Consider the following 13,531-nt stretch of genomic DNA (forward strand, 5'->3'; position numbering starts at 1 on the left):
CCTCATTTGAAAGGTCTGGCCACGCCCTTATATGGAAGATATGGCCACGCCCTTATATGGAATGTCTGACCACGCCCTTATATGGAAGGTCTGGCCACGCCCTTATATGGAAGGTATGGCCGCGCCCTTATATGGAAGGTCTGACCACGCCCTCATTTGGAAGGTGTGGCCACGCCCTTATATGGAAGGTCTGACCACGCCGTTATATGGAAGGTCTGACCACGCCCTTATATGGAAGGTCTGGCCACGCCCTCATTTGGAAGGTCTGGCCACGCCCTTATATGGAAGGTGTGGCCACGCCCTTATATGGAAGGTCTGACCACGCCCTCATTTGGAAGGTCTGGCCACGCCCTTATATGGAAGTTGTGGCCACACCCTTATATGGAATGTCTGACCACGCCCTTATATGGAAGGTGTGGCCACGCCCTTATATGGAAGGTCTGACCACGCCCTTATATGGAAGGTCTGACCACGCCCTTATATGGAGGGTCTGACCACGCCCTTATATTTTTACTGGGGAAGCGGTTATGGGTCTAACTCCCGGCGCCACCAGAAGTAGCAGGATTTCATTGTAATTTGTAGGTTTTTTGCTAATCTATATTCATGATAGAAGTTACATCTCTCTTTTCAGTTATAATGCAATATTTAGTTAAACTTGTTTACAGACACTGTCTGCTATCAGAGCTGCTCAGTACAGAGGATCGTAATCATGAGTTTAATCACGGGCCTAGTCTGCCTAGTCAAAGTCCAGTCCGGTTGCTGAGGTGTGAACACTAACTGACCTCTGGTCCTCCAAACCTCAGTCTGGGTTCGGTTGAAGTGAACGCCAAGTGGACCAGAGACCGCTCCAAAAGCAGGAAGTGGACTTCCTGGCCACACCCTTATATGGAAGGTCTGACCACGCCCTCATTTGGAAGGTCTGGCCACGCCCTTATATGGAAGGTGTGGCCACCTTCCATATAAGGTGGCCACCTTATATGGTGACTAAACTCGATCGTTTAGTTTTGTAACAGAATGACGGTGAGTTAGCATTGCTGCTAGCAGCTCGTTTCTCTGAAAAGCAGAGAAGCTGGCCAGAGATCTGAGCTGCAGCACCAACAGTGTAAAAATTACGGTCTGGGTCTTTGTCACTATGTTTGGACCAGCAATACATTCCTATAAGACAAAATGAAATATCTGGGTTTCAACTGCAGCTGTTTGTGAGCATAAAGTTAAACTTTGAGCCTCAGATCTGAACTCAACTGATCTGGACTGACACCAAAACCGGATCCTCAAACAGAACCGTGTGGTTCTACCAGCTGGGCCTTGTCGGTACCAGTGGATGAGGGTCCGGGTCGGTGGTACCATTGGCCCATGCCGGGTCGGCAGCGGTAGTGCGTTGGAGCAGCACACGCTGCCTTCAGGGCCTCCTGGATCTTATTGTTGTCTGGTTTCTGGTTCATGCAGATTTCTCAGACAAACCAAATACTTGAGCAGAACTTTTCACGGACCTTTCTGGTTCTGAACCTTTACCTTGATGTGACTGAGGCCTCGGAGGACAGAGAGACAAAGGAGGCTGTGATGTTTGATCTGCAGCAGCTGTAACCCTGTCAGACCAAACTCAGGGCAAAATGAGCCCAGCTTCAGGTTCTGCTGAGTCCAGAACAAACGGATCTGTCAGAGGTTCTGATGCTCCGGAGGAGCAGCCAAACCCACCGACCGTCTGTAGTCGAGCTGTAAAACCTCCACAAATCCCTCAAACCCACCAAGAGGTCAAAGGTCAGCGGCTCAGCCCCTTGCTCCAGGGCACTGCAGCGGGACGAAACCGAGTCATAGAGGAAAAACCAACGAGAGAGAAATAAAACCCAGACCATCACACACACACTAACACACACGCCGACTAACACACACACACCCCGACTAACACACACACACCCCGACTAACACACACACACGCAAACTAACACACACACACGCAGACTAACACACACACACACACACTAACACCCACGCCGACTAACACACACACACGCAAACTAACACACACACACGCAGACTAACACACACACACGCAGACTAACACACACACACCCCGACTAACACACACACACGCCGACTAACACACACACACGCAAACTAACACACACACACGCAGACTAACACACACACACGCAGACTAACGCACACACACCCCGACTAACACACACACACCCCGACTAACACACACACACCCCGACTAACACACACACACGCCCACAAACACACACACACCCCGACTAACACACACACACGCAGACTAACACACACACACCCGGCCTGATCTCCTGTCATTCACTTGTAATCAGAAACTCTCCTCCAGATGTTTCTGGAGCTGCTGAGGATCCACTGGATCCTGGATCTGATCTCAGGTCGGGTTGCTCCTGGACAGGAAGTGATGCGTTCTGTGAGGTTCTGGTCTTTTTAATTGTTTCTGAATGATAAAATATCCACAGAAAACTAATTATTACACAAACTATTTATTTTGAATGCAAAAGGGTAAAATCTTTCTAAACATGTTAAATCGGTTCTGCTGATCTTAAAGGGACGGTACCATCATCACTTTTCTCATCTTTCCATAATGGAGCGTTGCTTTGATTCCTTTATGTTTGAGAAATAATCTCCATGGCAACCATTCAGCTGTTAAAACATCTGGGTGGACGTAGCCCCGCCTTCAAGGCTTAGCTCCTCCCCCACTCGGCTCCTTCAGACTAGCCATCAGCAATTAGCAAACAGCTGCTGAGCTCATTATAGGAGCTGCTGCTCAGAGCAACGCTGGTAGAAACATTAAAGGGTTAATAAAGGAGCCATGTTGGGACGACTTCCTGGAGGCGGAGCCTAAGGAAGAGCAGGAGCCTCTTAAAGAGACAGAGGCCCAATTTCAAGTTAAATTACAGAGTAAAATTTATTTTAATTGATCAATCAATCAAATTTTATCTGTATATCACATTTCAGCAGCAAGACATTCCAAAGAGCTTTACATCATAAAAACACAAAATCATAGAATCAGCCAACAACATTAAACATCAGATTATTGATTATTGTTTCATTGATTATGTGTCTAAAGCAGCTTTAACAGCTGGTTTAGTCTGGATTTAAACCTGAGAGGTTCTGGAAGGTGGATCCAGATCTGATCTTTAACGTGTCGCGGTTCTAAACCGATCAGCTGCAGCCAGTCGATTAACTTTAACTTACATTTGATTTAGAAACATTTTTATAACTGAAGGTTAAATATTTACTGAGACGGGAACAAGGAGGGACTGGGGTCCATTTCTGGGTCTGAACCAGAACCAGAACCAGAACCAGCTCTCTGGTCATTTATGACGATCAACTAGCACACACACACACGCACACGCACACACACACACACACTGATCAGTTCCAGAGGTGGAAATGGACAAAGACAGTTTGCACCCAGGGAGCGCTGACCTTTGACCCCACAGCTGGCTGACTGGTTTTATTGGTGTGTGTCGCCTCCAGCTGTGCAGCCGACACACACACACACACACACGCTCGGTGTGTGTAACCGGTTCTGATCATATCAGAGTTATGCAAGATGTGACCCATTACCTGGTTCTGGTGGTTCTGGTTCTGATGGACCTTCTGCTCTGCGGCCCAGTCCAATTCCTCAGTTCCTGTTCCCTCTGACCTGACTGGACTGGACTGGACCGGACCCGGTTGGACCTGAATCAGAGGTTCTGATGGTCTGTCAGGTTAACCTGCAGGAAGTGAGTCAGGTCTCACACATTAAATGATCCGACCGTCTGATTCAGAGGTTCTGCCGGGCCTTTTGGACCTGAAGATTCTGATTGGTCCATTGGTTCCGCCTGCAGCAGCTCTCTGTATCAGCGTTTGGTGTGAAGCGGTTCTGGACGGTTCTGATAAGCTGGTGAGACAACAGAACGGGTCATGTGTATTAATCAGAGTTCTGGTTCCTACTGACCCGGTTTGGTCCAGAGGGGGGGTGACCTGGTACGACCCCCGCTGACATCCCTCAGTCAGCGGCCCGGTTCTGGAGGACAGCGTGTTCTCTGGCTGTCAGAACCCGAGGCACCAGCTGGAGGTTCTGGTGACAAACCGGGTCAAACTGGGAGAATAAACTGGTGCTGCTGGGAGAAAGGATTAGATCAATATCTGAACCGGATCAGAAAAATGAATCTAGACTGAGATCTACCTACCCGGTTCTGGGCTCAGATCCGCTCCATTTCGGACCAGCATCTTCAGAACCAGCTGACAAGTAGCTTTAGCATCTTTAGCAGGATAAAAATCTGTTATAGATGAAATAATCTGTTATAAATGTTAAAAATGAAATAATCTGTTATAAATGTTAAAGATGAAATAATCTGTTATAAATGTTAAAAATGAAATAATCTGTTATAAATGTTAAAGATGAAATAATCTGTTATAAATGTTATAGATGAAATAATCTGTTATAAATGTTAAAAATGAAATAATCTGTTATAAATGTTAAAGATGAAATAATCTGTTATAAATGTTAAAAATGAAATAATCTGTTATAAATGTTAAAGATGAAATAATCTGTTATAAATGTTAAAGATGAAATAATCTGTTATAAATGTTAAAGATGAAATAATCTGTTATAAATGTTATAGATGAAATAATCTGTCGGCGGAACCAGAACTTTAAAATCAATATTAATGAATTATTGCCATTAATCGTGTTTCTGTCAGTCAGACTCTTGACTTCAGTTAAAAACGTAAAAAATGAAAAACGTCCAGCTGAAGATAAACTTGCAGGTTTTCGGTTATTATTGATTTTAGGCGATAACTGATCATTATAAGATATTTTGCAGCGAATAAATAAATAAATCTTACCTGGTTGCTTTCAGCTCACAAACAACCACAGTTAGCTTAGCTGTTAGCTTCACGCTCAGCCTGTTTTATTAACGGTTTCAGTTTTTTCAGAGCCGCCATTACTGTCCGATTCCTCCAGGGAGCAAAGGTCACGTGACCTTCCTTATATGGTCAAAGCTTCCGGTTTTTAAAAGTGATTTCTGTTTGTTTTTAAAATGACTGATCTGCTTAAAGACGTGATGATAAAGTTTACTGATGTTTATAAATGTTAAACTGAATAAACTTTAAATATTTAAAGCTGAATTCTGATTGGTTCTGTAAATATTTTTATTTTTCAGTTCTGACCCGAAACTAAAGCATTTTATTAAAATCCACCATCAGCGGGTCTGGAAGTGAAACATGATTCAGTTTGAAGGTTCCGTCTGTCCTCATGTCTCACTGATGGACCAGCAGCGGTTCTGGTTCCTCAGCCGGTAGCAGTGAGTCCAGAGGACGTTTGTCCCATCGGAACCAGGGGGACGGGCTGAAACGTGACCGGGCCGAGCGGTTCGGACTCCGCCGCCCGGAGCGCAGAGGTCGGTCACAGGCTCTGCATTGTTCCCCGACAGCGCCGCTTCTGATCCGGATCCTGGCTGTCAGAGTTCAGAACGGGGCCAGGGGGTCTGAGGGGCCACCGCGGGACGGGAGGGGGGTTCTGGGGGGTTCGGACGGGTTCTGGGGGTCCGGAATGTAAAGAGCCCAGGATTCTAATTGGAGCGGGAGTCACGGCTGCTGCTCCGACTCAAAGAGGCTGAGAGTGAACTGACCCTGAAAACATCAGAAGAACCAATATGGCGGTTCTGCTGAGAGCAGCAGTGGAGCGGACCGGTACCGGCTCCAGAACCAGAACCAGCAGATCGCTGTGACCCGGATCAGAGAGGAACGAGGCCTCTGTCCAATCAAATCAAAGATCTCAGAACCAGTTTATGAAACCATCTTTACTCTTCATGACCGCCAGACTGGACTGAACCGGACCGGATTGGACCGGACCGAACTACACCAGACCAGTCAGCAGCTGCTTCAGATAGTTTTCCGTCCAGCAGTGGTGGCCACCGCTAACTAACACGCTAGTTGCGCTAACCCTAAAGTGCTAATCATAAACATTAGCTCTGCTAAAGCACCTCATCAACATGGTGGAAGCTAAAGCTAAAGCGCTACACCACCATGTTACTCAGTGGAAGTTAACGCTAAAGCGCTACACCACCATGTTATTCAGTGGAAGCTAACGCTAAAGCGCTACACCACCATGTTATTCAGTGGAAGCTAATGCTAAAGCGCTACACCACCATGTTACTCAGTGGAAGCTAACGCTAAAGCGCTACACCACCATGTTACTCAGTGGAAGCTAACGCTAAAGCGCTACACCACGTTACTCAGTGGAAGTTAACGCTAAAGCGCTACACCACCATGTTATTCAGTGGAAGCTAACGCTAAAGCGCTACACCACCATGTTATTCAGTGGAAGCTAACGCTAAAGCGCTACACCACCATGTTATTCAGTGGAAGCTAACGCTAAAGCGCTACACCACCATGTTATTCAGTGGAAGCTAATGCTAAAGCGTTAGCTGTGCTGTTAGCGGACAGCTAAGCGTTCTGAGGATCGTCTCCTGGTTAGTTTTTTTCTCCTCAGGTGGAAACTGCAAGTTCTGCTCATGCGACCCGGTTTCATCTCTTCATTCAGCCGGTCCGGACAGGACCAAACAGAACTTCTCCGCAGCAGTCGGCCTCATGAAGTTCTGCAGAACCTGCGGCTCCATCCTGGTTTTGTCAGGAAGCCCAGACCTCTCTGGTTCTGATCCAGAACCTGATGGACCTGTGGACCGGACCGTCCTGATGCCACAGAACCGGGAAGCTTTCCTCCCTGGACCCGTCACAGACCTGAGCGCCACCACAGGAACAACCTGGGCCTCAAAACCAGGAGGTTCTGTTCACCGAGCCGGACCGCTTCCACCGCCCGACCGACCAATCAGAACAGACTCTGCTAGATCCATATTTGTCTGCTTTGCTCAGACACAACAGGAGAAGCTGCTGCCATGGCAACAAGCCGTACACATCCTGCCAAACAGAGAGCCGCGTTCTGATTGGCTGCTGCAGCTTCTGCTGCGCTGATGAGGATCGCAGCTGCAGCAGAACCGGCATCCGGACCGCAGCAGGAAGAGGTTTCCTCACACACTCCCTGAGGAAACACGGGGGGAAGCCTGCACCGTGTGTGTGTGTGTGTGTGTTTCCATCACACTGCAGCTGGACCTCCAGCTGGCCAGAACCAGATTCTGGAGCTGCCTGGTTCTGTTCAGGTTCAAGGTCAAAGTTCACGCCTGCAAGAACTGAAGTGTGTGAAGCTCTCGTCCCTCTGCATGTGTCTGCGTGTGTGTGTGTGTGTGTGTGTGGCGGGGTGGGGGGGTCAGTAGTGATCAGAACCAGCGGCTCGGTTTTCCTCAGCTGTCCCTGAACGTCACATCGTCTGTCATCACAACCAGAACAAGAAACGATTCTGGTTCCAGTCGACAAAGAGGATCCAGATCCAGATCCAGGTCCAGGTCCAGGTCCAGGTCCAGGTCCAGATCCAGATCCAGATCCAGGTTCTGGTTCTGGTTCAGTACCCAGCAGCAGTTTCTGTTTCTCTCCTCTTGAAGTAAACTGGTTTGGTGGTTCATTTCCTGCGGTGAGCTCAGCTCCAGACGGAGTTCTGGACTCATATAACCGGGTCTGGGTCGGACATCAGCGCCGGGCTTCCAGATGTTGGAACCGGAGCCGGCGGGTTACGTACATCCGGATTTCTCTCTCACAGCCCGAGTTCAGCGCAGAGGCAGCCAAGAAAGGAGCAGCTGCAGAACCAGAACCGCTTCTAAAGGAGACCCAACAGAACCGGAATCGCCGACTCGTCTGGACGGAACCGGGGAGGTTCTGATCAACCCACTGCAGAGAAACAGAGATGGAGAACCACTTCCTGCTTCCTGTGAGGAAATGTCCAATTAGTTTCCTGTCTGTCCCCCAGTGTCCCATGTTGCCCCATAATGTCCCCAGTGTCCCATGTTGCCCCATAATGTCCCACAGTGTCCCATGTTGCCCCATAATGTCCCCAGTGTCCCATGTTGCCCCTACATCATACTTTACTAGAACTAAAAACCATTTTATGTTCCAACATGTGGAACTAGACCAGTTATTGTTTCATGCAGTTCCTCCTTTATGCCACTAGGTGTCACCTTTCTGCCTGAACATCGTCTACCTGCAGCAGGCCTCCTGTTCTACGGAGTGACATTAGTGCCTGAAGTTAAGACTACTGCCCTCCAGCAGCCACTTCCTAGTTGTGATGGAGGTTTCTAATAATAATGTAAAAACTAATTGTCACAGATCAATACATTTAAATTCTAATAAACACTGAAAACATTTTAAATATCCAGGATAAAGTCTAGCTGACACTGAAGGACTCAGAAATCACTAATTGATTTATTTTCATGCTTTATAAAAATAATTTATTCAGCAGCAGGTTTACAGTCATGGAGTGTCAGTTTCTGAGGTTTTCCTTCCACAACGTTTTAAAGCATTTTAAAGGAGCGTAAAGGAGCAGATCCAACAGAGCAGATTCATTAAAGTGCAACTAACCAATAAAATAAACCTGTCAAAGTTATTTTGGGTTTTATCTTTATGTTTCTGTTGGATTCTGACATTTTTCTGTAAATTTGTTCATTTTACCTAAACTGTCTCAGTGCTGCCCCCCTCAGGTAGAACCCTAAGTGTAACTCAACGAGTTGTGGGCGGGGCTTAGTGTGACTGAATGAGTTGTGGGCGGGGCTTAGCGCTGCTCTGGTTGCTTCCTCATGATGAGGAACAGCTGCAGCTGCAGAACGCTGGCGCCATTAAAGTCCAATAACAGGATTGTATATAAATGTAGTGAAAAAGTTCATTAGTTAGCAGAGCTTCCTCTCCCCCCCATTAACACGCCTGGCCACGCCCCTCAGTGCATATCGGCTCCGCCCACTTTGCTGACTTCTTAACACTTGTTTGGGGCGGGGCTCAGATCTAGCAGGGTTGGTTACACTTTAAACAGTCTATGACATCATGATTACATCATTCTGGTTCTAAAACTCTGATTGGCAGCTTCTCTTTCTTCAGCCAATCAGGACACTTCATTCTGAGCCACTGCCCTGGACTCCAGCAGCTCTTTGATGACATCATCACTGTAGGACAAGGTGTCCCTTAGCACCTGGACCGTGTGCTGACCAATCAGAGGAGGCGGCGTCGGCCCGCTCAGGGGGAAGCTGCTGAACCGCACAGCTGGACCTGAACACACACACACACACACACACACACACACACACACACACACACACACACACACACACTCCCTTTAATCAATGCAAACTCTTACAGACGTTTCAGCCTTAAAACAGGCAGCAGAATAAGTTCAGGACGGATCCTGAAGGTTTCCTGTAAATGCTGAATGTTCTGCACTTTCATCTCTTCTGCTAACAGGAAATATTAGCCAGTCTGCTGCACAATTTACAAGAAATGTTACAAAGTAATAAAAGTTGTTGAAAGACAATCAGCTAGTTGGACTGTTTGGTACGGCTGTGATTCAACATCGATATGAAATCTCCTAGAATTGATGCAGAAAATGAATCCAATGCGCCGCCTGCCTGCCTCCACAGATCACCTGCAGATTAAATCAGAAATCATCAGGAATAATTGATCCTTTTGACTCTAAAACTGATTTTGAATCGAACCGAAGCAAAGATTCAGTTCAGTGTAAAACGCTCAGCGTCGTGTTTTAAACTTTTCCTGCACTGAGTCTGGATGAAACGTTACAAACTGAACTGGTTCAGTAATGAACACATGAAGCTGCAGCAGAGAACAAGCTGTTTATTTCTGGACACTCAGACAATCAGCTGCTTTTAAAGATCAGCGCTAATGAGGCCAGATCTCACAGGCCGGCAGGCCGGGGGTGTGTGTGTGTGTGTGTGTGTGTGTGTGTGTGTGGTGGGGGGGGGGCTTCACGTGCCGAGTGTGTTGTTTTCACCACATAACTAACTTATTATCCTCTTCAACAAGCCTCAACGTGAAAATCACACGGTCTGCATGTGTGTGTGTGTGTGTGTGTGTGTGTGTGTCTCAGGGTGTCAGGGTGAATAATTAATGAATAACGTTACGTAATCCTTTTATTCATCACATTTCTGTCTTTTTTCTGGTTCTGGTCCAAGATGGACGGAGGAAGAAAAGGAAAGTTGATGAAGAGCGACGAAGGCTCCAGACTTTTAGTCTAACGCTAACGCTAACGCTAACCTGTTATATAGCTAAGCTAATAGCTTTAGCATTAGCTAAGCTAATGCTAAAGCGCCGGACCAGCCGGTGTTTGTTTTCTTTGATGTTGAACTTTATTGAACTTTTATAAACCAGTTTATAAAAGTTTAATCAGACATTAAACTAGCAGATTATTACTGATAATAGATCAATAACAGATAGATTAACCTGAACAGCTAACGGCTCCAGATGATAAAGCTCAGACTTCAGAGGTCCGGTGAAGTGAAACCAGTCCGGTTCTTCCTGCTAGATGAAAACCCAAACCGACCAGAACCAGAACAAATGAACGTCTGCGCCATGTTTGGGCCTTGCTGGTTCTATTGATGCTTCGATTTCTGAACTGTGAGGAAACATTTTATCCTCTGACGCCGACAACTGAACGGGTCAGAACCGGATCAGAACCAGGTCCGGCTACCGAACAGCCTGAAATTTGTAGGGAATGATGGACTGGTCCAAATGAAGGGAACCTGAGGAATGAAGGTGAGCCTGGGGTCAGAGACGGGTCGGAACCGGGTCAGGTCCGGAGACGGGTCGGACCGTAAATCGTGAGCGGAGGACAAACAGCTTCCTGAGTCGAAACTCTCAGAGATCCATCAAACCGGCATCCCAGTGGACCGCCTCAGCTGCACGCTGCGGTTCCACTCACACATATTTGTTTGTGGTTCTGCGGTCGGGTCGGGTTGGGTCGAGGGGGCGTTCCCAATAGAGAATCTGGTTCCGAGAGCCCAACAACATCAGGACAACAATTCCTGGAGAAATGTCCCGCCGTGATTTAGAGTCCCAGACAGAGAGAGGAATCTGGATCAGAACCCAGTCACCCCAGAACCAAGACCAGAACCACAACCAGAACCACGATCAGTAAGCTGGTGTAACGACAGAACATCAACAGAACCGGAGGTCACATGATCCAAACACCTCAGGCTGCAGTCTGTGTGTGTGTGTGTGTGTGTGTGTGTGTGTGTGTGGGTGTGTGTGTGTGTGTGTGCTGACCCGGCACAGCGATGCGTCCCGCTGTCGGATGCTCCATCTCCTGGATCAGTCCGTTGTGTTTCACCTGTAAACATACAGACAGGTTAGTCTTGGTTCTGGTTCTGGTCGGGATAATCGGGTCTGGATGTGGCAGGAAGTTAAACTCAGAACCACTTCCTGTTTGCTTGTTTAGGTTTTCAGAACTGATCTGGAGGTTCTGAAAACCTAACGAAGGACTGTCAACTTGACAGGAAGTCAACAGAACATGAGGACAGGAAACAGAAACAGACTTCAAAATAAAAGCATGTAAATAAGAATTCTTAGCAGTCAAGGAACAAAACATCACGGAGGTCAAAGTTTATCCACATTATGTCATGTTCTGTGTTTTCTGTGTATTTAATTAGTTTTCTGTGTCCCCGAGTCTCCGTGTTGTCCTGTCCTCCCCTTGATTGTTCCCAGGTGTGTCTCGTTCTGTGATTACCTGCTGAGTATTTAACTCCACCTGTGTTCCTTGTTCCTCGTCGGGTCCTTGTCAATGCGTCTAATGTGCGTGCTGCCTGTTGCTGGACTTATTTATCATTAAAATCATCATAATTCATCTTACCTGGGTCTGCTGCGTCTGCCTCACCACCCCTCACCGCACCACCTCATGACACATTATCAACGTTTAAGAGCGCTCAAAGTTAGCAAAACGCTAAAATTAGCTCAGCGAATTAGGGCTGTAGCATTAGCACAGCTAGCCTTTCAGATAGCGGGTTTAACCTGACTGAGTCTGTAGAAAGGAAGCGCCAGCAGAACCGGACCTGACCCATTACATCCGCATAAAGGGAGAGTCAGAGGCCTAGTCAAAGTCCAGATCCCATGAACATGATGGGATGACCTGGAACGGGCTGAAGGAAGACCTCCACAAAACCGTTTACCATCCAGAACCATCTACCGTCCAGAACTGTCTTCAGTTCAGAACCATCTACCGTCCAGAACCGTCTTCTGTCCAGAACCGTCTTCAGTTCAGAACCATCTACCGTCCAGAACCGTCTTCCGTCCACCATGACCCACATTGTCTCAGGAGCAGTTCCTGCAGAAAGCCTCTAGTCAGTTTGTTCAGGAGACGCTCCAGAGTCTCAGAGGACAGCAGCTCTGCAGGACGGGTTAGCTTCATTGTAGCATTGATAGCGTCATTGTCAGCGATTGGCTAACATTAAGCAGAGGCCACGCCTCCAGGAAGTAATGGCTCCTATCCAGACTCTGTGGATGAACAAACGGCTGATTCCACCAGGCCAGATGAGCATAAAACACACACCACACACACACACACCCCCACGCCGACACACAGACACACCTCCACCTGTCCAGGGGAAACCTTATTAAAACTCAAACTGATCGATGGATTTAATTTAAGCATCAAACTGAACAGGAGGGTGGGCAGCGTAGAGCTACAGCTGCCAAACGGACAAACATGGCAGCGACACTAGAGGGACACTAGAAGGACACTAGAGGGACATTAGAGGGACATTAGAGGGATGTGTCTCCAGAGGGACACTAGAGGGACGCCAGAAGGACATTAGGGGGACATTAGAGGGACACTAGAAGGACACTAGAGGGACACTAGAAGGACACTAGAGGGACATTAGAGGGACACTAGAAGGACATTAGAGGGACATTAGAGGGATGTGTCTCTAGAGGGACGCTAGAAGGACATTAGGGGGACATTAGAGGGACATGTCTCCAGAGGGACATCAGAGGGACACTAGAGGGACGTGTCTCCAGAGGGACATTTCTGAAACATGTTTGACTGTTCAGCCTCCGGCTACAGAACAGTTTATATTTATTTTAGTTTATTTGTCAGAACATTTCAGAACCAGGCAGATCAAAGGCTTTACATCATAAAAATATCAAACAGTCATCAGTTATGAAACAAACATTTAGTCCAGAATGCTGCTTCTCCATGTTTGGTTCTGGATGCAGAGCAGAACCAAAACCAGCATGTTGATCCAGCAGCAGCATTCTGAAATAGTAGTGAATGCTGAAGTGACCTTTGCATATTTTACAAACATGTTACATAATAACTTTAAAGATACGGGTGATCATCATTAACCTTCATCACCAATAGGTGGCGCTACAGCTGCAGGAAGTTTGCTGTTATTTAGTTTTTGTCTGTTATTTTTCGCACAAATATCCATTTACATCCTGCATGTTTTATTATCCTGCTTTCATGATTTTTAATCTTTCTCTTCTAGTTTGGTTTTCTTCACCACTGACCAGTCACTGTAGCTCTACATTATAGATATCTGCATCAAACTTTTCCCTCATTATATCAAACTCATGAACATCTTTAAAGAACTTTAACAGCTCAATCTCATCTCTAGTCGCCGTATCGTTCACAGACTATAACTTTA

The 13,531-nt window shown here is 47.0% G+C and overlaps 1 protein-coding gene across 3 annotated transcripts in view; it reads right to left on the minus strand.

Moving 5' to 3' along the window:
• Positions 1–8,310: 8,310 nt before the first annotated feature.
• Positions 8,311–13,531, minus strand: part of sugct (succinyl-CoA:glutarate-CoA transferase) — a 32,461-nt gene continuing 27,240 nt past the window's right edge. For all 3 annotated transcript variants that reach the window (XM_032551267.1, XM_032551265.1, XM_032551268.1), the window contains 2 exons: positions 11,157–11,220; positions 8,311–9,149 (listed from right to left, as the gene is read on the minus strand). In XM_032551267.1, the coding sequence (XP_032407158.1) occupies positions 8,986–9,149; positions 11,157–11,220 (228 nt within the window). In that variant the 3' untranslated portion in view covers positions 8,311–8,985. The remainder of the gene's footprint in view (positions 9,150–11,156; positions 11,221–13,531) is intronic.

The sequence above is a fragment of the Xiphophorus hellerii genome, chromosome 21, assembly GCF_003331165.1.
Source record: "Xiphophorus hellerii strain 12219 chromosome 21, Xiphophorus_hellerii-4.1, whole genome shotgun sequence".
Classification (NCBI taxonomy): domain Eukaryota; kingdom Metazoa; phylum Chordata; class Actinopteri; order Cyprinodontiformes; family Poeciliidae; genus Xiphophorus; species Xiphophorus hellerii.